A 24,235-nucleotide genomic window follows, 5' to 3' on the forward strand; every position below is an offset into this window, starting at 1 on the left:
TTTAATATATATTAGCAAACCTCTTATATCTTCTTTTGTTTCTAACCTGTTAATGTCTAAGCACAAATTTTCAATAATACTTGAACTCGCATAATATTAATTAACTCGAATTAATGGACTGAACTAACTCGAATTAATATTAACTACAGAATTTTTTTTATATAATAACACACTTCTTATATTTTCTTTTGTTTCTAACCTGTTAATGTCTAAGCACAAATTTTCAATAATACTCGCATAATATTAATTAACTCGAATTAATGACTGACTGAACTAACTCGAATTACCTATTAAATACAGAATTTCTTTTTAATATATAATAGCAAACCTCTTATATTTTCTTTTGTTTCTAACCTGTTAATGTCTAAGCACAAATTTTCAATAATACTTGAACTCGCATAATATTAATTAACTCGAATTAATGGACTGAACTAACTCGAATTAATATTAACTACAGAATTTTTTTTATATAATAACAAACCTCTTATATTTTCTTTTGTTTCTAACCTGTTAATGTCTAAGCACAAATTTTCAATAATACTCGCATAATATTAATTAACTTGAATTAATGACTGACTGAACTAACTCGAATGACCTATTAAATACAGAATTTCTTTTTAATATATAATAGCAAACCTCTTATATTTTCTATTGTTTCTAACCTGTTAATGTCTAAGCACAAATTTTCAATAATACTTGAACTCGCATAATATTAATTAAGTCGAATTAATGACTGATTGAACTAACTCGAATTAATATTGAATACAGAATTGCTTTTAAATATATAATAGCAAACCTCTTATATTTTCTTTTGTTTCTAACCTGTTAATGTCTAAGCACAAATTTTCAATAATCCTTGAACTCTAATAATAATAACTAACTAACTCGAATTAATGACTGACTGAACTAACTTGAATTAATATTGAATACAGAATTTTTTTTTTATAATAACAAACCTCTTATATTTTCTTTTGTTTCTAATCTATTAATGTCTGAGCACAAATTTTCAATAATACTCTGCGTATGAATATTAAATATCGTAAAATTAAGGTGATTATTATAATGAAATTTTTTTTATTAAATACTTTTTGTATTGTTTGAAAAATTCTTTCTGTAATTCAAAATATGTGAGATTTTGAAGTATGAAAATGATTTATTTCAATTGAATATGCGTTATAATTTAAGTTCGTAATTCAAAACTTTAAAAAAAAAATCAGAAAATCAGAATTTAAAATTTATGAATGAAAGAATTTTTATTTATTTTAAAAATTTGGCACGTAACTAAAAAACTAAATAAAAAAAATTAAATAAATAAATAAATTGAGAAAAAAATATAGATAAAAATTTAAAACTGTTTATGAGATTTTAACACCGGGAAAAATTTGTTTTGTTTAAAAAATTTCGTATGATTTTGTGTATGAAGTTAAGGGAATCAATAAAATTTTAAATTAGTTAATTAGGTGACACTCTAAACCCCGAAATTATTTTGTTTCATTTAAAAATAGGTATAATTTTGAAACGCTGTTCAAAACGCTGAATAAAATTTTAAAATCTGAAATTATTTGATTAATTAAAAAACTTTTTATTTTATTTTATTTGAAACGCTCTTAAAATTTTACTACGCAATTTAAAATGTTAAAAAACTAACAAAATTTAAAAATATGAGAAAGTTTTAACATCTGATTTGTTTGAAACATTTATAAAAGTTTAGGATTTAATTTAAAATAACAAAAAACTATTAAAAACTAAACTTTTGTGATATTTTAAGGTTTGAAAACGTTTTGTTTCATTTGTGAAATTATGATGCATGCTTCAAAAGCTTTTTTATTTTTCATTTTATTTATTTTTGTAAAAGAAAGAATATATATATATGGGTCATTCTTATATGCAATTTTTTACTTAATCTGAAAGCAAATAAAAAAATTCAGCAGCATACAACATAATCGTTAATGAACAGCCAACCCAATTTTTTGGGTTTACGGTTACTAATTTGAACTCCATAGCCTTGTAATTTTAAACCCAACCCAGATGACAAGAGAACTCCTAGATCAAGTATTGGGAGAAATTAGTTTTTGTGGATGACTTTTTGATGGAACTAACCCACATTTGCGTTACATGGAGAGGAAAACCACTAAAATCTCCCATGGTTAGCCTCACGGCAAGGGGACTCTAATAATCCGTCTACCACTGAGGATATTTTACGTCAGTACTATGAGTTCGTATCGATCAGCTATTGTTGGGATTCGAACCCGTCACCTCATCGGAGGGTGAACGCTCTATCCCCTGAGCCATCAAGGCTCTTCCTCTGAGTATTTTATTTTATGACCGCCGTTGAACAGTCGACCCAATCTTTGGGTTTATGACTACTAATGTTCAACGCCGTAGCCCTGTAATTTTGAACCAATCCAGAAGACAAGGAAACTCCTGGATAGGTACCCCCAGAGGTATTGATTTGTTATGGGAACATGGAGGACTTTGAGACTCGACAGATTTAACGTGCATCAGTCACTATTTACTACACGGGGAGTCTTAGACCGGCGGGGACCGAACCCACGAACTCTTGGACATGGGCCCGGCACCCCACTGACCAGGCTATCCCGGCCTTCCTCTGAGTATTGAAAAAAAAAAAAAAAAAAACAACTTTACAGCTTTTTTCTTTTTTTTAATAATAACGGTTATGTATCGAAAGTTTGATTCGCTTAAAAGCTTCTTCCGGCACTTTGCGTGGTTCCGAATTCCAGCACTCTGTATGATTCCCAATTCCGGCACTAACCCACTGCCGGACTTAAAGTGAACTTTCCTAAGCAGTCTTTTTCAATCATTTTTGCTTTTCAACATATATGTGGGAAAAGAAAAAAACAGAATTTATTTATTTAACAGGCCGACCCGTCTGTGTAGGGCTCAGGGAACTGGCCTTGCATCAGAATCCCCCCTGGCAAGGCATGGATGTTCTTTCATTCTCTGTACTATCTGTCCTTACTGTTGGCCCACCAAAATAGGATACCTCTGAAAGAGTGGTCAATAAATCTGCCCCTCAGATGCCAGTATGATCTAGGTCATTCTCCAGGTGGGCATTGGAAGAAAAAAATTATTTAACAGCAAAAAACAGTCATTTTCAAGCTTTATGTTACTTCATGTCCGGTGAATGTCAACAATCACATAATCGCTTTGTTATGAATGTCTGAAATATTTGTTATATCCAATTTAATATTAATATCTTCGTTGATATTATTATATTTATTCGATATTTTAATTTCTGCTGAGGATTAGGAGAAACATCAGTGTTCGGAGTACCGGTTAAACGTATACCGGGCAGTGGCACTGAACCTTAAAAAAACATCAGTGTAGGGTATACAGGGGAAATGTATACCAGGCAGTGGCATTTAACTAATCCTAGTATATAATTCAGACATTTACCGAAGTGATCATACGATTGTTAAAATTCACCGGTGCAATTCAACAACTACTAATTTCGGTCATTCACAGTAACAGCAATACGAATTTTTTTAAATTCGCGAAAAAGTTACCATAAAAATATGATTCAACATTAAAGTTTTTTTTTTTTTAATTATTATATTTTATTTCCAGTATAAAAGCTACGAGTTCAAATTCGCGATCTTGAATTTATTGTAACTTCTGATGTCATTTTAAGGCCAGCTGTTTCTATTTCATGAATAATCCTTCCATTTATTAAAGCCGCCCAGCTCAACATTTAAAGAAACATTTAAAAACAATATAAACTAATTTTCTTATCGTTTCGGTATCTCTTATTACTTCATTCTCTTTTACGTTTCACGATGCTACTTTTCATATTCAAATGATGTGTTTTACGAGCATTTTTATTGCTTCCCCCCCCTTCATTTTTTTTTTCGTTATGCAGAGACTGTGAAAGGAGCAAAGAGGAGACAGCAAATGAAAGGGTTCAATGTGACGTCACAAAAACCATTCCTCTTGCTTAATGGTTTATAGAATGCGGAAGAATTTATAGAGGCGGAAATTGTTTTCTTTATTTTTCCTCCTATTGTCGCATTGAAAAGTGTATCTATTTCATTTAAATACAAATCCCCCTCTTTTCATTCCGTTACAGCAGAAATGAATGACCGCGGGTTTTAAATATTTATATTTTCAAAACTATTACACACATTACATTACATATAATGGCACGGAATTGAAAAGAAAATTGCAACAATTATTTTTCCAGCTGCAAATAGCGATGTTGAACGACAAACATTCAATCTGTAAACAAATTAGTTCCTAACCAGTGGTTTTTATAACCGTCGTTGAACCGTCGCAGACCCAATTTTTGGGTTTGCGACTACTAATGTTCAACTCTGTACCCTTGTCATTTTGAACCCAATTCATAAGACAAGGGAACTCCTGAATCAAGTATTGGGAGAAATTTTGACTTCGTGGAGGACTTTTTGAGGGCACTAACCAGCTTTTGCGTTACGTGAAGAGGAAGACCATGAGAACCTCCCAAGATTTGCCTAACGGCAAGGGGACTCTAACCCATGATCCGTCTACCACTGAGGATATTCCACGTTAGCACTGTGGTCAGTGCGAGCCGGATGAGGAATTCGTGTCAACCAACCATCGCTGGTATTCGAACTCGGTTTACCACAAATTTTATCTTTATTTTATTTTATAACCTTCGTTGAACAGCAGACCCAATTTTATGGGTTTGTGACCACTACTGTTCAACTCCATAACTTTGTAATTTTGAGCCCAATCCAGATGACAAGGGAACTCCCGGATCGAGTATTGGGAGAAATTTGCCTTCGTGGAGGACTTTTTGATGGAGCTAACCCGCATTTGCATTACATGGAGAGGAAGATCACGACAACCTCCCACGGTTAGCCTGACGGCAAGGGAACTCTAGCCCATGATCCGTCTACCACTGAGGATATTTCACGTTAGCACTGTGGTTGGTCAAGCCGGATGCGGAATTTGTATCGACTGGGATTCGAACCCGACTCTCCTCATTGGAAGGCGACTGCTCTATCCCCTGAGCCATCGCGGTTAAATTTTAGCTTTAGTCGAAAAACTGTTTTCGGTCAAGAAACAGCAATTACTGCGAAGCCATCATCGGTGTTGGTGAGCAGCATCTAACAGGGGCCTCAGCCTCCTAATATAATTATACGTTATTATTTGATTCTAGTTGAGTTCTGGACGTTTCTCTGTAAATATTCCACTGAATTTTTTCAAATTTTTTTTACATGCAAGAGAACATACTTTTACTGTACTTAACACCATCGAGTTATAATTTGATTTGAAATTTTAGGAATAAAGAGGATTCATTATTGTTTTCATTTTCAGAATCAAGTGATGTATGAGGCGGCACCTAACAGCTGCTCATTCGGCATTTCGGTTGGACAAGTCAGCGATTTAACCACTCGACGATCCCACCATCATCCTTGTGGGGCAATTCCATCCACCCCACCCAACGTTCAAGTCAAAATCGAAGAATGTTTCAATGGGACTGATGAATGGGCCGCCGGTTGTACCTACAGATTTGCGTCTCGTCGACCCTACATGCCCTCTGATGAAGAGAAGGGTAGTGTGACATCGAATGGTGAACCCAACAATGGGTTCAACAGTGCTCTGGCTGCTTCTTTCAGGAACAGATACCTCGGCACCAGTGCCTTCANACGACTTGCCTAACGGCAAGGGGACTCTAACCCACGATCCGTCTACCACTGAGGATATTTCACGTTAGCACTGTGGTCAGTGCGAGCCGGATGAGGAATTCGTGTCAACCAACCATCGCTGGTATTCGAACTCGGCTTACCGCAAAATTTATCTTTATTTTATTTTATAACCTTCGTTGAACAGCCGACCCAATTTTATGGGTTTGTGACCACTACTGTTCAACTCCGTAACTTTGTAATTTTGAACCCAATCCAGAAGACAAGGGAACTCCTGGATCGAGTATTGGGAGAAATTTTGCCTTCGTGGAGGACTTTTTGATGGAACTAACCCGCATTTGCGTTACATGGAGAGGAAGATCACGACAACCTCCCACGGTTAACCTGACGGCAAGGGAACTCTAGCCCATGATCCGTCTACCACTGAGGATATTTCACCTCAGCACTGTGGTTGGTGCAAGCTGGATGCGGAATTCGTATCGACTGGGATTCAAACCCAGTTCGCCTCATTGGAAGGCAAACGCTCTATCCCCTGAGTCATCGCGGTTAAATTTTAGCTTTAGTCGAAAAACTGTTTTCTGCCAAGAAACAACAATTATTGCGAAGCCATCATCGAGGTTGGGGAGCAGCAGATAAGAGGGGCCTCAACCCTCTACTATAATTATATGTTATTATCTGATTCTAGTGAGTTCTGGACGTTTCTCAGTAAATATTCCACTGAATTTTTCAAAATTTTTTTGACATGCGAAAGAACATACTTTTACTGTACTTAAAAACACCATTGTGTTATAATTTGATTTGGAATTTTAGGGATACAGAGGATTCATTATTGTTTTCATTTTCAGAATCAAGTGATGTATGAGGCGGCACCTAACAGCTGCTCATTCGGCATTTCGGTTGGACAAGTCAGCGATTTAACCACTCGTCGATCCCACCATCATCCTTGTGGGGCAATTCCATCCACTCCACCCAACGTTCAAGTCAAAATCGAAGAATGTTTCAATGGGACTGATGAATGGGCCGCCGGTTGTACCTACAGATTTGCGTCCCGTCGACCCTATATGCCCTCTGATGAAGAGAAGGGTAGTGTGACATCGAATGGTGAACCCAACAATGGGTTCAACAGTGCTCTGGCTGCTTCTTTCAGGAACAGATACCTCGGCACCAGTGCCTTCAGTAACCTTTCGGGTACACCTCTGTTCTCTGTCCCGAGTGCCGAGGTCAATAAGGAGAGCAATGGACACATACAAACGAACGGAAGTTTCGAGCAGATGACCACCAACAGATCGCCACCGACCATTTCATCTTCTTCTTCCTCTTCTTCCACCAGCAGAAGTAACGGTCATGTGGACTCAACCAATAATAAAGGGAAATCTTCCGATCGAAGGGTTGTGGTACCAGCGGGTAAGATTTTGTTTTTTTCATATAACTAGTATGCGTGCAATCAACCCATCCAGCTTCAGATCGATAGGTACCAGCTTGTTTAGTGATAGCGACCTATGTGCAATGCTGATCACATTTTTTATAACCGTCGTTGAATAGTTTTGGGTTTACAACAACTAATGTTTAACTCCGCAGCTATGTAATTTTGAACCAATCCCGAAGACAAAGAAATTCCTGGATCAAGTATTGGGAGAAATTTTGCCTTCGTGGAGGATTTTTTAATGGAACTAGCCAGCATTTGCATTACATGGAGAGGAAAACCTCTCACGGTTTGGTTAGCCTCACGGCAAGGGGACTCTAACCCGTGATCCATCTACGACTGATGATATATTACGTCAGCACTGTGGTCTGTGCGAGCCGGGTGCGGATTTCGTATCGACCAACTATCTCTGGGATTCGAACCCAGTCTATTTTATTGGAAGGCGAAAGCTCTATCCCCTGAGTCACCACGGTAAAAAATCATGCCGCTGATCGCGAAATTGTGGATCCTTAACCTCCATAATCCCCCTAGCCCACAACAGTCTGTTGCAAAAATGCCCTTTTTTTTAACAATCAATAAATAATAATTCTGAAAATTGCACTGGGAATTTTGGACTTGGACTTGGATATGAATTTGGCCGAAGTACCTGCCCGCGAAGGCGGGCACTTTACTTCTTCATCTGATTTCTGGCCCTAGGGCAACTGAGACTTGTGGCTTTTGGTTCAGGGGGGGGGGAGGTAATGGAGATTTACTAACATAAGGTTAGTTATCTGTAGTGAAATTAACTGGGAAGGTCTCTTGAGTCAATAGCATGTAATAGCAATGGATAGTAAAAAATATGTACAAGATTATTTACACAATTAGCAATAATGAAAATAGAAAAAAATATCATATATTTACATTATTTGCATAATATCATAAAAAATATAACTTGATGTTTGTATCATTTAGAGAGATCCTCTGTTATAACGATGACCTGGTCGTCCCGGTGGGAATTTTTTTAAACGAAATTGGGAATTTCACTGGGAATTTTTTTTTTAACGAAACCCAAAATAATGCCCGATCTCCCATTAAGAACAGAATTCTATTTTCGTAAAATTCCTTAAGCTGTTGCTTGAATTACTTAAGCAAAGCATTCTTGAGAGGCATCTCTCCTTGAAGTTGAATTTTTTATCGCCGTTTGGGTTTTTTAGAGTGCCATAGAAAAAGGTATAAAAAAAAGTCTAAATCTCAATGACCAGTTAGTCAAACATCCACACGAATACGCCATCATCTGGGAAGAAGACAGGTTCCATATCTAGAGCCTACCCCCTTTTCTCTTCTCCTCTGCTCAGATATATGGGAATGCATTACGTTGTTTCACTCCACCATAATATTTTTTTTGTTTTTATAATCAAATAATAATCTAAATAATAAATCTAAATGATAAATAATATATATCTAAAATATATTTTAAAATTTCCACGATGTTTACATTAAGCGCAATGTTTAATGCAGTTTTGAAGTTTCACATAGTTTCCAAGCTCAACAAATTTTAATCGGTTTAGAAATCAAGACAAAAACGAACGTACTTCCTATACCTGTGACTCTCCACACGCTAATGGTGAAAGCATGCTCAATGTTGAAATAGTTTAGGAGTTCTGCCTTGCAACACCTGTAGCCCATTTCGATTGCCAATAGCGGAAGCGAAAGTTTATGGAGGAACACATCATCAAGGAAATCATGGAGGTTAAGACTCGACAATTCCAAGGCCAACGGTGACATTGTAGACAGCATTGCACTTTTGCTTCTCGGATGAGCCGACGAGCTGAAACTGAGAATGAACTAATTTCTCCTTTATCTAATACAGCTGTTCCCCTATCATCATACTTAATCCCTTACCTGTTCCAATGCGATTTGCTTTTCTAATCGTCTTTGATAGCAAGCAGCCAATCCTTGCAATTTGCTAGTATACAGGCAATCTTTACAATTTGCCGGCATGCAGGCAATGGCAATGTTTGCTATTCACTACCATGTGGCCAATCTTTGTAATTCACTAGCATGCAGGCAATATTTGCAATTTGCTAGCATGCAGACAAGGCGTATAGAAGGAAATGATACGTCAAAAACAAAAGGAATGGAAGATCTAATCTGAAACGTAATATTACCCCAAAAAACAGGTAACGGGTTAAGTAATTCACTGTAGATGAGTTCACATTGTAATACCTCTCACGAAGTTAAAATCTACGGTTGTTTTCCCCTACAAGTCCCTCATTTAGAAATCACAAGAAAAAAAAAAACTGGTATCCAAAAACAGTGTCAAGGAGTTCAGTCAATGATCGTTGCTTACCAACTACGGTGTCGGCGAGGAAAATAAAAGAATTTGATCAAGCTTATTTCAGTTGCCTAGCAACAAAGAGATATCTAGTAAAAGTGTTTCTAAACAGCAGATTTTTGTACAATTTTATCTCAAAAACTCACAGTATGTTCTTGCCTAGCAAAATTTCATCTAAACAGATTCTTCTGCAAAATTTTCATTAAACTCCGCGTGTCCCGTATTCGTTTGAATCTCTCAAAAGGTTTTTTGGTTGTTCTGCCTGGGTATGTGATAATTTGTTCACTGTACTGTCTTCATTAAATTTCATTCTGTTGCTAAGCAACATAAATACACTTGCTCGAATTTTTCTCCTGATTTATACCGGTGATTGTAAGCTACGAACTTGCCCGAGGAAGATATTTCCTTAAACATCGCTGAGTATTTCTTTGTACGCAAACATGAATATTAAACCGTATTAATATATTAAACCGTATTAATATACTAAACCGAATACCGTATACATACACCACTAGATCCGTTTGTCCATCAGTACAAGGAATTATACCTCGCAAAGTTTCTGAAGCATGCTGTGATAACTTTATTCATATACATATTTTAAAATCTTTTTTACCTTGCAATACAAAAGATTTCAGTCATTATGAAATTGAAAAAAAAAATATTTTAAGTAAATTTTTTTTCTTTTTATTTACAACTTTTTTTAGCAAAGAAAATTTTGTAAGTACGACAAACTTTTTAGTTCGCATTAGATATATAGTAAGAAGTGGGAATAATAGTTTATGGATTTGTCCGTTTTCTTGACAAAATAAACAATCACAGTTTCATTTTCCAGTTCTCTGGAAAATTTTTGCAGGTTAAGAATTCGAATTCATGGGAGAAAAAGTATATAAGTATGTTTGTCCTAGGTATTTTAAGACAGTAGTATCTGTTTATTTGTCTCAGTAAAAAGAAAAAAATTATATTTAAAAAAATTTGTATTGTCAAGAGTCGTTGGAAAAATTATATAAAATATTTGTTGTATATTTGCTGTTTATTACATTAGTGAGGATTTTCAAATGAGTTAAAATTTTAAGACTTCTGCCAATAAAAATGAATTGGCTAAAAATTTAGTATGAAATAATACAACAGATAAGAAAAATGTTTTTTTTTGTGAATTTAGGATTCAAAAGGTAAACTATTGTTATGCATTTTGTTCGTTTTGTTTGTTATATACTAAAAATGTACAAATGAACCATACGTAAATAAATGAACCATTGATTAACAATGAAAAAAATAAATGAACCATTAAATTATCGAAGGAATGAGTAAATAAAGTGACTTATGAAGATATTAAAAGGCAATCACTGATGAAATTATTAAACCACTGCTTAATTATGATAAAGGGATTTACCAAAATAATTATCAGTAATAGAACTACTAAATCATTTACTAAACCACGAATTTCCTAACTGACTGGCTAAATGACTATAAATTATGAGCCATCTAACTGATATAGTTAATCAAATCACTAAATTATTAATTAACGTAACTAACTAATCCGCTAAATTATTAACTAATATTGTTAACTAAATACCTAAATAATTGCAAATTAAATCTCTAAAAAATTAATTAACATAACAACTAAGTCAATCGAAACAATGAAATAATGGTTAACTAAAGCACTGATTCACTTACTGGTTAGCGAATTCCCTAACTGACTAAATCACTAACTAATCCAACTGCCATTTTCAAAATATTTTTTGAATTTAAAAGATCATAACGCAGGGCTCGAAAAAACTCAAAAATTTTACCCGTCCCCGAGGACGGTTTGTCCAACAATGTACCCGTCCTCCTTTGAAACTAACCCGTCACTTCTAAATAAATAAAAATATAATTTTCTCTTATTTATTACAAACATTTATATAAATTGCACAATGAATTAGTAGTTACTAGGATTACAAATACTAGGATAGCATTATACAGTAATAAAAGAAATACTAGGTTACTAATAGGAACCTAGTATTTCTTTTATAAAATAATTTATTTCTTTTATGAAATAGTTTAAATGACAAATGTCAAGTTATCTGGAATGTCAATTTGTTCGAGGGTACTGCGTTTTTTAAATGAATCAAATATGACGTTTGCCAGTTCCACAATCAAGTTAATGATTTAGAGAGGTTTCTGTACAAAAATCTGAAAGGGGTTTTCCATTTAGGTAGATGTTCATAATTGCGTTTAACGCTTCTTGCTTAAGACCAGTACGTAATGTTTTTNTATAATGCAATAAAATCTGGCGAGCAGCTATTTAAACGATCAAACACTTCGTTTGTTTATTTGTGGCTTGAAGTTAGGCTCGCAGAAAATGCCGTTCATGGGTTAAATTTAGTAGGAATAACACAACCTGTGACGTAGGCTGTAGTATACCCAATTGCAAATTAAATCTCTAAATTATTAATTGATATAACAACGAAGTCAATTGAAACAATGAAATAATGGTTAACTAAAGCACTGATTCACTTACTGGTTAGCGAATTCCCTAACTGACTAAATCACTAACTAATCCAACTGCTATTTTCAAAATATTTTTTTGAATTTGAAAGAGCATAACGCATAACAATCAACTTAGAGCATAAAGTTGTGGACTATAATCGATAATTTCGACTGTTTTTCAATTCCTACTATTATAGTTCACACTTTCCCTATTATCTTGTTCAAATTTTCAATCCTTAATAAATACTTTTTATTCATCCACTCACATTCAAATACATTTCTGTTTATACTTGTAGTGAATGACACTTGATGTAAATACAGTTTTTTTAAAAATATTAATTCATTCATTAAATAGGGATGAGCGAAAAACGAAATGGAATACTATAAGCGATTAAGTTTTCACATATTTTGAAGATAACATCATTGATAATTTCTAACTTGTAGCTCTACTTGACCGAAAAAGAAAAGTTTACAGCGCACATTTAATTATTAAATCTATATTATACAAAACGCTTATACGTATGTATCAATAAAACCGATGATATTTTTTTTCTCACGTTGGCAACAGTTTTCATTTTCAATTGATAGGCTTCGGCGCGCAAGAGCACGTAGTGAGCATCATATGGCTAATCTATATTATATAAAACGCTAATACGTTTTAATCGATAGGCTTCGTAGCGCAAGAGAACGTAGTGAGCATATCATATGTCTAATCGGGTGAATTCTCACCGAATTATCAAGAAAATTCTCACAAAATTCTCTTCATCGAAGCCGATGCTTTTCATCCGGCGTTCAGTACTATTTCATAATGTTTTACATCACATGGTTTCAGCCCTTTGGTGGAAAAGACTTTAAAACAAAACTTACAACAATTACTTTTTTCAACAACTGAAATTTAGAATAGTGTGATTAAGAAAAATATGTGAACTGTTTGCAATTTCAAATTAATATTGAAATGCACAGGTTTAGAATTTTCTACAGTGAAAAGTTTTCGGAACTTCAGTGTTTAAAAAAGTATGCAAAAGCTAGACGTTAAGAACGTATCCAATGAGCGAGCAAAGCGAGCCTCGGATTGCGAAGCAATCCGAAATGAACTGCGAAAGAAGTTCCGGGGGTTGGCGAGCACCAGCGAGCAGGAGGCGAAGCCTCCTAGTTATTTTATATTCGCTGTGTCAGATAAATTCAATAAGAGACATTGTATGGTAGCATGTGTGATCCACGTCACCAAATTTATACTTTTATAGTTGTCTGATACCACACGCCTTTTTTTTTTCAATTCCTACTACAGTCAAACCCCGCTATAGTGAACCTTCAAGGGACCGAAATTTTGGTTCACTATAACCGGGAGTTCACTATATCCGTTACGCAGGCAATTTAACTAATGGTTCCTAAACTCCTCCNCTATTAGTTCACACTCTCCCTATATCTTGTTCAAATTTTCAATCGTTAATAAAATACTTTTTATTCATCCACTCTAGTTCAAATACATTTTAGACTTTATTCAATTCCTACTATTAGTTCACACTCTCCCTATATCTTGTTCAAATTTTCAATCGTTAATAAAATACTTTTTATTCATCCACTCTAGTTCAAATACATTTTAGACTTTATTCAATTCCTACTATTAGTTCACACTCTCCCTATATCTTGTTCAAATTTTCAATCGTTAATAAAATACTTTTTATTCATCCACTCACATTCGAATACATTTTTTTAAACTTGTAGTGAATGACACTTGATGTAAATACATTTTTTTTAAAAATATTAATTCATTCATTAAATAGGGATGAGCGAAAAACGAAATGGAATTTTCTGATCGGTTAAGCTTCAGCCATTTTACTATAAGCAATTCAGTTTTCACATATTTTGAAGATAACATCATTGATAATTTCTAACTTGTAGCTCTACTTGACCGAAAAAAAAAAGTTTATAGCGCACATTTAATTATTTTATATTCGCTGTGTCAGATAAATTCAATAAGGGACATTGTATGGTAGCACGTGTGCTCCACGTCACCAAATTTATACTTTTATAGTCGTCTGATACCACACGCCTTTTTTTTTTCATTTCCTACTACAGTCAAACCCCGCTATAGTGAACCTTCAAGGGACCGAAATTTTGGTTCACTATAACCGGGGATTTACTATATTCGTTACGCAGGCAATTTAACTAATGGTTCCCAAACTCCTACTTTTATTATACATTATTCAAACAAATGACTGAAAAATATTATGTAGTAGCATACTGGAAGTTTGCGGCTTCTTCGAATAGTGAACCACTTCAGTACCACTTGTGATCTGCTTCCACTTGTGATCTGCTTTTCTCAACTTTTTTTCTGCCATCTAAATTTTTTCATGAGTAGAAATTATTAATTGCCTATTTTTCCATATGTTACAAACTGCAGATTTGTATAATTTATATTCCCTGCCAGGGCTCGAGAAACCACCCGTTCGCCCGTCCTCGGCGGTCAAAAATTCCCAGCGGACAACAAATTTCTCGAATCCAGCGTCCGCGCGGACGGCCATTTTCCCGTTAATGTTCGTGATACATTTTCAATTTTTGTTATCTTACAATCTTTTCTGAAGAAGTAGATAAAGAAAATTTTTTCTCAAGAACCGGTGTCATTAAAATTTAAGATCGTTAAACACCAGAGAACTTCAGCCCTCCGAGCCCAAGCTATTTATAAAGACCTAATGCAGCAAAATGACCCAGAATACAGCACATACTGCGCATGGTGGAATTGATAAACAAGAAGCGTTAAACGCAATTATGAAAATCAACCTAAATGGAAAACCCCTTTCAGATTTCTGTGCAGAAACCTCTGTAAATCTTTGGCTTGGTTGTGGAACTGGCAAACGTCATAGTTGATTCATTTAAAAAACGAAGTACCCTCGGATAAATTGGCATTCCAGATAAAGTGATCTTTGTCATTTAAATTATTTCACTAAAGAAATAAATTATTTCATAAAAGAAATACTTGGTAACTATTAGTAACCTAGTATTTCTTTTATTACTGTATAATGTAATCCTAGTAACTACTAATTCCTTATGCAATTTATATAAATGCTTGTAATGAATAAGAGAAAATTATATTTTTATTTATTTAGAAGCTATGAGTTAGTTTCAAAGGAGGATGGGTACATTGTTGGACAAGCCGTCCTCGGGGACGGGTAAAATTTCTGAGTTTTTTCGAGCCCTGTTCCCTGCAAATATCAGCTTGATTGCATCCATTTTCAATTTTTCTGATTCTGCCCATTTTATCATCAATGGAGAACGTTTTACGTTTACTGCTCGCCATAGTTAAATTTGAGACACTTGTTTGCAGGATTTTTTTAACTGAACTGAGAGCAAAAAGGAGTTAAAATGAGGACCTTATCAACACATATTAGTATCCAACTCTTTAACCAATAATGAATAATTACTCATTTCCTCTGACAAAAAATGCATATTGATCCCATTGACACCTTACAGGTGTCAATGCCTGGGTACATTTGCCTGGGTTGGAAACATCTGCTTGGTTTGTTTAGGGATAGGAAAATGATAAAAGAAGCAAACAAGAATAACTATCGCTCCATTCTCCTCTATAGATGGTTTTAAAAATCAGTATATGTATTTATTTATTTTGAAGTAGAAATTTCAAAATTATTAAAAAAAAAATGGGGGAAAAATCAGTTGAAAACATAAAAAAGTTCATTATATCCAACTTCCTCACTTTTTTGGTTAACTATATCCACAAAAAATAACATTGTACGTGCATAGCAAGGCACGGGACCGAACATTTCGTTCAGTGTATCCGGGAGTTCACTATAAACTGTGATCACTATAGCGGGATTCGACTGTATTAGTTCACACTCCCTATATCTTGTTCAAATTTCTAATCGTTAATAAAATACTTTTTATTCATCCACTCAAGTCCAAATAAATTTTCTTAAGCTTGTAGTAGTTGACACTTGATGTTAATAATTTTCTTAAAAAATATTAATGCATTAATTAAAATTAATTAATTAATTTTAGTTTTATATAGGAGAAAAAATTGTAATTATTCAATAAAAAATAACTAAAGTAAAAATTTCCTTGTTCACCTAAGAAGGAATTGACTTTAAAATGATTTTTTTTAAATATATATTACTTGTTACGTAAGAAAATTTTAAATTTTTTAAAATGCTGTTTAGTAAATGTTTTTTCCTCGCTACTCTGCATCGAGAGTGCTGGAAGAAAATTCAATTTCTATCTCCGAAAAACTTCCTGTCATGTCCGAGCAGATGTTAGCTGGGGCTGGGGGTTGAGACAGGTGCTCGTGATGATGGAGTTATAGAATATGGTATGATTTATTTAAGTCAATAGGGGAGATTAATCAATTACCGTTTATTACTCACCCTATTAGCACTTGCTACAGATAAATGTTGACGACAGAATCAATATTAATACGCAGATTTCTCTGCATGATCTGCAGCTGTATGTAGTTTACACCTGCACCTCCTTCCATATTGATTACCCATGCTTTCTAACTTGAACGTACTCCTGCGAATGACTAAGTTATATATTTTTTCCACATGATGTAAAATAATCATAATAATTCGGAATTTTTTTAGACAGTATTTTAGTGAATTCATTCCGCTAATCAAAAATTGAATAGTTCATTCTCAGAAGCGAAATTTTCATTTTTGACTATTCAGCAATCCCGGAGATGAATGCCGTCTATTTTTTAAACAATAATTTCCTCTTAAAATCTAATGATTTTTGACGAATATTACTTTCACTTTTGAGAATGACTAAATTATGTTTTTATTTCACATGATGTAAACTAATAATAATGGGAATTTATGAGGCAATATTTTAATGAATTCATTGCACAAATCAAAAATTAAATGCATAGTTCATTCTCAGAAAAGAAATTCTCATTTTCGACGATTCAGCAATCCTAGACATGAATGCCGTCTCTTTTAAAAAAAATAATTTCCTTATTAAATCTAATGATTTTTGACGAATATTACTTTTACTTTTGAGAATGACGAAATTATGTTTTTATTTCGCATGATGTAAAATAATAATTATAATCGGATATTTTGAGACAATATTTTAATGAAATCATTACGCGAATCAAAAATTAAATAGTTCATTCTCAGAAAGGGAATTCTCATTTTCGAAGGATTCAGCAATCCTGGAGAAGAATGTCGTTTTTTTTTTCCTTTTAAGAATAATTTCCTTATTAAATCTAATGAATTTTGACGAATATTACTTTTACTTTTGAAAATGACGAAATTATGTTTTTCTTTCGCATGATGTAAAATAATAATTATAATCGGATATTTTGAGACAGTATTTTAATGAATTCATTGCGTGAATCAAAAATTAAATAGTTCATTCTCAGAAAGGGAATTCTCATTTTCGACGATTCAGCAATCCTGGAGAAGAATGTCGTTTTTTTTTTTTTTTTTTTTTTTTTTTTTTTTTTTTTTTTTTTTTTNTCCTTATAAAATCTAATGATTTTTGACGAATATTACTTTTACTTTTGAGAATGACTAAATTATGTTTTTTTTTCCACATGATGTAAAATAATAATAATGGGAATTTACGAGACAATATTTTAATGAATTCATTGCACAAATCAAAAATTAAATACATAGTTCATTCTCAGAAAAGAAATTCTCATTTTCGACGATTCAGCAATCCAGGACAGTCTCTTTTAAAAAAAATAATTTCCTTATAAAATCTAATGATTTTTGACGAATATTACTCTTACTTTTGAGAACGACTAAATTATGTTTTTCTTTCGCATGATGTAAAATAATAATTATAATCGGATATTTTGAGACAGTATTTTAATGAATTCATTGCGTGAATCAAAAACTAAATAGTTCATTCTCAGAAAATAAATTCTCGACGATTCAGCAATCCTGGAGATGAACGTCGTCTTTTTTTGAAAAAAATAATTTCCTTATAAAATCTAATGATTTTTGACGACTGTTACTTTTACTTTTAAGAATGACTAAATTATGTTTTTTTTTTTCACATGATGTAAACTAATAATAATGGGAATTTATGAGACAATATTTTAGTGAATTCATTGCACAAATAAAAAAATAGATCATTCTCAAAAAAGAAATTTTTATTTTTGACGATTCAGCAATCCTTCAGGTGAATGTCGTCTTTTTCTTGATAATCATATCCTTATAAAATCTAATGATTTTTGACGAATTAAGAGTTTAGAGTTATTACCTAAAAAATCAAGCTCCGTAACCAATAATTGGTATCACAGTATGTGGCACCATTCCCCGTTTATATTTAAAATGCTTTACAGATATTTTAGAAAGGATCAAAAATAAATCTAAGTAATTAACTCGCAACTAATTTTTACACCATAAAAATACAAAAATGCTCTAAATAAGTACTTAACGTATAACTAACCATTCATAAATTATTAGTTAAGATAACTTAAATGAATCCAAATAAATACTTAATGCATAACTAATTTTTCTTATACTGCCTAAATTAAGACGACCTAACAAAATGAATAATCACTATCATGTTACCAATATATGGATAAATGCCTGAGTTTAATAATAATAATAATAATAACAACAACAATAATAATAATAATAATAATAAAAGATATAATCTCTTCATCAACTCACACGATTATCTCCGCAAAAAGGAGTGCTTTCTAATATTGTATCAATTTAGCCAAAGCAGAAAAATATATCAATACAATAGCGTAAGGAGCAGTGAAAAAAAAAATTTTTTTTTTGCATTTTATTTTCTGTTTTTTACCTGATATTTAAAACTGAATGTGTTCTATTCTGTTTCAAACTCCTCACACTATTGTATAGATATGTTTTGCTTCGGCTGTATTAATACAATATTAGAAAGCACTCATTTTTGCGAATATAATCGTGCGAGCTGATGAAGAAATTATATATATATATATATTTTGCCAATTTAAAAAGAAAATTTTTTTAAAAATTATTATTTGTTATTTTATTTTATTTATTTTAATAATTGTCTCCTGCCCTTTTCATTATTCTATAAGTTTTTCAATGTTTTCTCCATATTTTGAACTTATTTTAATGAGTTCTGTGTACTTGCAACTTATGCGCAGCAAATAAAACTTATTAATTTTTTAATTTTCTTCATTTTTTCCTCTTTCTTTTATTATCCTTTCTGCATTTTTTACTGTGCTACATATGAGTACATATAAAATTATTATTATTATTACTTATTATAAAAATTATTATTAATAATTATTATTGTTATAAATGTATTATTATTGCAAAAATCTGTTGAATTGGCGAAAGTCGTATAATCGAANTTTGCAACTTATGCGCAGCAAATAAAACATATTAATTTTTTGATTTTCTTCATTTTTTCCTTTTTCTTTTATTATCCTTTTTGCATTTTTTACTGTGCTACATTTTACTGTGCTACATACAGCTTTACATGTGCTACTGTGTGTGTGTGAGTACATATAAAATTATTATTATTATTACTTATTATAAAAATTATTATTAATAATTATTATTGTTATAAATGTATTATTATTGCAAAAATCTGTTGAATTGGCGAAAGTCGTATAATCGAAGTTACGGTGCCCACTGTTAATCACTGGATAATGAAAGTGAGCCGTCACAGTAAATGATGAGGTAAAAAAAAAAGAGAAAGAAAAAAAGACAAGGGATGAGGAGGGGAAGGGTGGTCGTCGGAAGGCAAAAATTGATGCTCATTGAGGCAGAACGAAGTGAAATTGAGCCGAATCACAATTATAAGAGGGGTGGAGGAAGGGAAGCACAATAAGCTTTCTTTTCATTATCAATGCTCCGCATCTTCCTCATCCTAACCCTGGTAGGATGGTGAACGTTTGACTTTTGTCTGGTTCCGGAAGTGACGCCACTCATCACGTGTCTCGGAACTTCCTGCGACTTCATCCTAAAGTTCTCTTCTATTGTGCGGTCAGAAGAAAGGAGAGAGTTGCAAAAACAGTTTTCGAGAATGAACTTAATTTACTCTTTTTTGATCAGTTGGAAAAAACTATCAACCTATATCAAAAGAAAAATACTGATTCATTATAGTGTATGTAACAAAATTCTGGAACAAACTTATATCTGTGTGGATTTGCTTTAAGTTTCACGTGATTTTTTTTTCCTGTCATCGCTTGAAGAATTTAAATCGAGAAAAACAATTCAGTGACCAGATTCGATTAGGATTCTTTTAAAACTTTAAAGAAACAGTTAATAAAGTACACACAGCCTGAAGTACAAAGTTCGAAAGAACAAGCACTGTTTATTACACAAAGTAGGTAATTACGACAAGTTACGAAAAGTTATGTTAGACATACAAGAGTTGTATATTTACAACCAATCAAAAACCCTAGCGATCCGCTTTTGCGACAATTTTAATTTTGACTATGTAAAGATGAGCTATATTCAACAAAAGCGTAAAAAAAAAAAAAAAAAAAAAAAAAAAAAAAACAAGACCAACACTTTTATTTATACTAGCTTACTATTCAGTGTTATCATTAATATTCAGTGCTATTCACATTGCTGTTACTACATGCACACATGCTATTACTACATTACCATCCTAGAATACTATTCAGCGCTATTCACATTGCTATTACCACATGCACACATGCTATTACTACATTACCATCCTAGAATACTATTCAGTGCTTTTCACAATACTACCACTACATGCACACATGCTATTACTAAATTACCATCCTAGAATACTAGTCAGTGCTTTTCACACTGATATTAGTACATGCACACATGCTATTACTACATTACCATCCTAGAATACTAGTCAGTGCTTTTCACACTGCTATTACTACATGCACACATGCTATTACTACATTACCATCCTAGAATACTATTCAGTGCTATTCACATTGCATTACTGCATCCCCTGATAAGGTGAAATTTACATAATTTGTATGCAGTCGAATAAGTAATAAACAGAATTATTCATAGATGTTCTGTGATATATTTTTTTAAATCTAAAATAATATCCAATTTCTATTCAAGAAAGAATTCAGAAATGAGTAAAACATTTCGAGTCTGTCATAAGAAATGATAGAAAACACAAAATTAATAAATGAAAGTTTTTAAATTTTTTTGTTGTTGTTAAAATGCGTTGTATTTTATTCATAGGTTATAATTATTTTATATTAAAAATTGTCTTTTGGCAAAAAAGAAAGAAAAAAACCCACTTTTCTGAGTAATGTTTAAAATTAATGAATAAATAAATAAGTGAATCTGCATAAAAGAAAAGAAAAAGTAGATTTTTTTAATAAGAATCTGTTTATAATCTTATTTTATTTTTTAATAAACTCTTTATTTTAGTATACTATTTTACTCTTTGTTTATTTACTTACATTTATTTTGAAAAATTATTGAAAGTGCATTCTTCGAAGTTAGCTTGTAATCTCGTAGCATTAATATTGATAACGTAGCCATTTCATTTCAAATACGGAAAACACAAAGCGAAAAATGAAAACGATATCTCAAGTAACCTTGACCCCTCACTTTACCAGAAGGTAAGGCGAGGGGTCGAATCTTGGGACAGATCGACAGGGACCTTGAACTAAAAATGGAGAAAATGAAATAGCAGTTTTTGAAAGAACGGTTTTCATTTTCAGAGTCTAAGAAAATGAAAACCTTTGACAAGGACGTTTTTAACTCAAATTGATAAAATTTATAAAGAGCCTATCAAAAGTATTAAATTAAAAGAATGAAGTCGTGGTGGCTCAGGGTATAGAGCATTCGCATTTCAATGAACTGATCCGGGTTCGAATCCTTGGAAAGGATGGTCGATACGAATTCCGCCTCTGACTAGCACACCGACCACAGTGTTGCCGTAAAATATCCTCAGTGGTAGACGAATCACGGATTAGTGTCCTCTTGCCATCAGGTTAACCGTGGGAGATTTTCGTGGTTTTTAAATGCTGGTTAGTTCTAGCAAAAAGTAATCTACGGAGGTAAATTTTTCCAATACTTGATCCAGGAGTTCCCTTGTTTTCTGAATTGGGTTCAAAATTCCAAGGATGCGTGGTTGAACGTCTGTAGTCGTAAGCCTTAACTGTTCAACGACGGTTGTAAAATAAAATAAAGGGAATAAACTGTGTTGTTCCTATTTACAGAAAAAAAAAATCCAGTAATTAAAAAGTTTTGTTTTTAAGCCCTATACTAGTCGGGACAGTGGAATGGCCAAATCAATGATGGTTGGATTCTGAGGAAACAAAATTTTAGAGTGATCGGGGTAAAAAAACTGGTAGTCTAGGTCAAAAAAATAAATTGCTCTGGAGGAATTTCAACAGAAGGCCTCGTTTTTAGGCCCTGTCGTGACAAATATGATCACGATTGCGTTTTAAGAGCATTTAACTAGTTTGCAATCTTTTCAAATGTGATGTGACAAAATTATATGCAAATTATTCCGTTCATTCGTGTCAAATTCATAATTTAGAGCCGCGATGGCTCAGGGGATAGAGCATTCTCTTTCCAATGATGTGAACCGGGGTTCGATTCCGGCGTATGGCTGATCAATACGAATTCCGCATCCGGCTTGCACCGACCACAGTGCTGACATAAAATATCCTCAGTGGTAGACGAATCACGGGATAGAGATCCCTTGCCGTCAGGCTAACCGTTGGAGGTCCTCGCGGTCTTCCTCTCCATGTAACGCAAATGCGGGTTAGTTCCATCAAAAAAGTCCTCTACGAAGGCAAAATTTCACCCAATACTTGATCCAGGAGTCCCCTTCTCTTCTGTGTTGGGTTCAAAATTACAGTGAAACATTAGTAGTCGTAAACCCATAAAAGTGGGTCGGCTGTTCAACGACGGTTATAAAATAAAATAAAATTTAAAATTTTTTGCCAAATTATTATTGATTTCCCCCNCCCCCCCAAGGAAATTGTTTTGATGCTTATCATGACTTCCCTAAATTTTGAGACACTTTTCATGATTGTATAGTATTTATTCATGATTGTATAGTATTTATTCACGTTTAATAAATGAGCGAACCCACTCCTAATTAAATGGGGGAAAGGTAAATCACCATGAAAATAGACATAGAGTTAGTAGTTGACATACTGCTCAACAGCATCTATTAAATTCAGAATACAAACCGAAACAAATCGGTAACAAAACCAATAAAATTCTAAAGTAATAATTTCAACATGGAATTAAGTTGAATAAATGGTAAGAGTGAGAGTTTAATTTTAAAGTGTTTGGTTTAATTTTGAAAACTGGAAATCGGTGTTAGGTTCAACATCTTTTGTTTTAGTGGCAGGATTGAATTTAAAAAAAAAAATCTTATTGCGTTGTACTATAAAAAATTCTGGATTAATTTACAGAAAAGGGCATTTTGAGTGCAGCATAAGTAAAATCCATTGATCCATAATTTTTTTACAGAGCGGGCGAACTTTTGTCCACTTTCTTTTTTTTTGTCTATTATTATAATTATTTTTAAAAAAATTCCTTTTAATATGATTTTTGGTGAAAAATAAATTAAAGTTTACCCCAGCCCCCAAGGGGTTTCGTGTACCATAGTTTAGGAAGCACTGACCATGATTTTAGGGCAGATAGTAGCTTATAGAGTTCATGACCAAATTATTAGACACACTATAAGATTCCATGCAAAATCTTAATTATCAGGTGATACTCTATACAGCTTTATTGTTTTAAAGCAACTGAAACCGGTTTGCACTTGTTTACGTTCGTGTAACAAGCGGTTAAATTAGACGCTACATAATATAAATTCGACTATTGGATAAATTAGACGATATATTGCATAAATATAGAATATTTATTGCATCAGGTATTATATTAGTACATTATAATAATTAGACCAAATTATTAGACGCACTGTATTTTTTTTAATAATTACATGTTTTGCAGGAGTTTATGTGCAATATTTTTATATTGAAACATACATGGGTTTTTATTCAGGAGATTTTTTATATACTTCCTATTTGCGCTTATTTTTAACGTATTTCATTACAATGTTAAACAGTTGATACACAAACGTAAACAAGTAAAAACTGATTTCAGTAGCTTGAAAACAATAAAGCTGTATAGAGTATCACCTGATAATTAAGATTTTACATGGAATCTTACAGTACGTCTAATAATTTGGCCAGGGACTGTAGATCACAATTAGAAAATATTCCGTGATTTTAGTTTTTAATAATTTCAGAGACCCTAGATGAACTATTCTTCCATAGTTCAAGCAGATATTTTGCTGTACATGTGTATTGATTTATAGAATATGTAAGAGAGAGATGCTTTGCAGATCCCGTTCTGTGGAGTCCAGATCATGTGAAGCAGTGGCTGGAATGGGCAGTGAAGGAGTACAATTTGCACGAAGTGGACGCCGGTCGCTTCAATGTGA

At 33.0% G+C, this 24,235-nt stretch overlaps 1 protein-coding gene across 1 annotated transcript in view; it reads left to right on the top strand.

Annotated features, from left to right (window-relative positions):
- LOC107441842 (Friend leukemia integration 1 transcription factor) overlaps window positions 1-24,235 on the top strand; it is a 179,708-nt gene that overhangs the window by 12,317 nt on the left and 143,156 nt on the right. The window contains exon 2 of the mRNA XM_071177879.1: window positions 6,491-7,049. Within this exon, the coding sequence (XP_071033980.1) occupies window positions 6,500-7,049 (550 nt within the window). The 5' untranslated portion in view covers window positions 6,491-6,499. The remainder of the gene's footprint in view (window positions 1-6,490; window positions 7,050-24,235) is intronic.

Source organism: Parasteatoda tepidariorum, chromosome 2, assembly GCF_043381705.1.
Source record: "Parasteatoda tepidariorum isolate YZ-2023 chromosome 2, CAS_Ptep_4.0, whole genome shotgun sequence".
Lineage (NCBI taxonomy): Eukaryota > Metazoa > Arthropoda > Arachnida > Araneae > Theridiidae > Parasteatoda > Parasteatoda tepidariorum.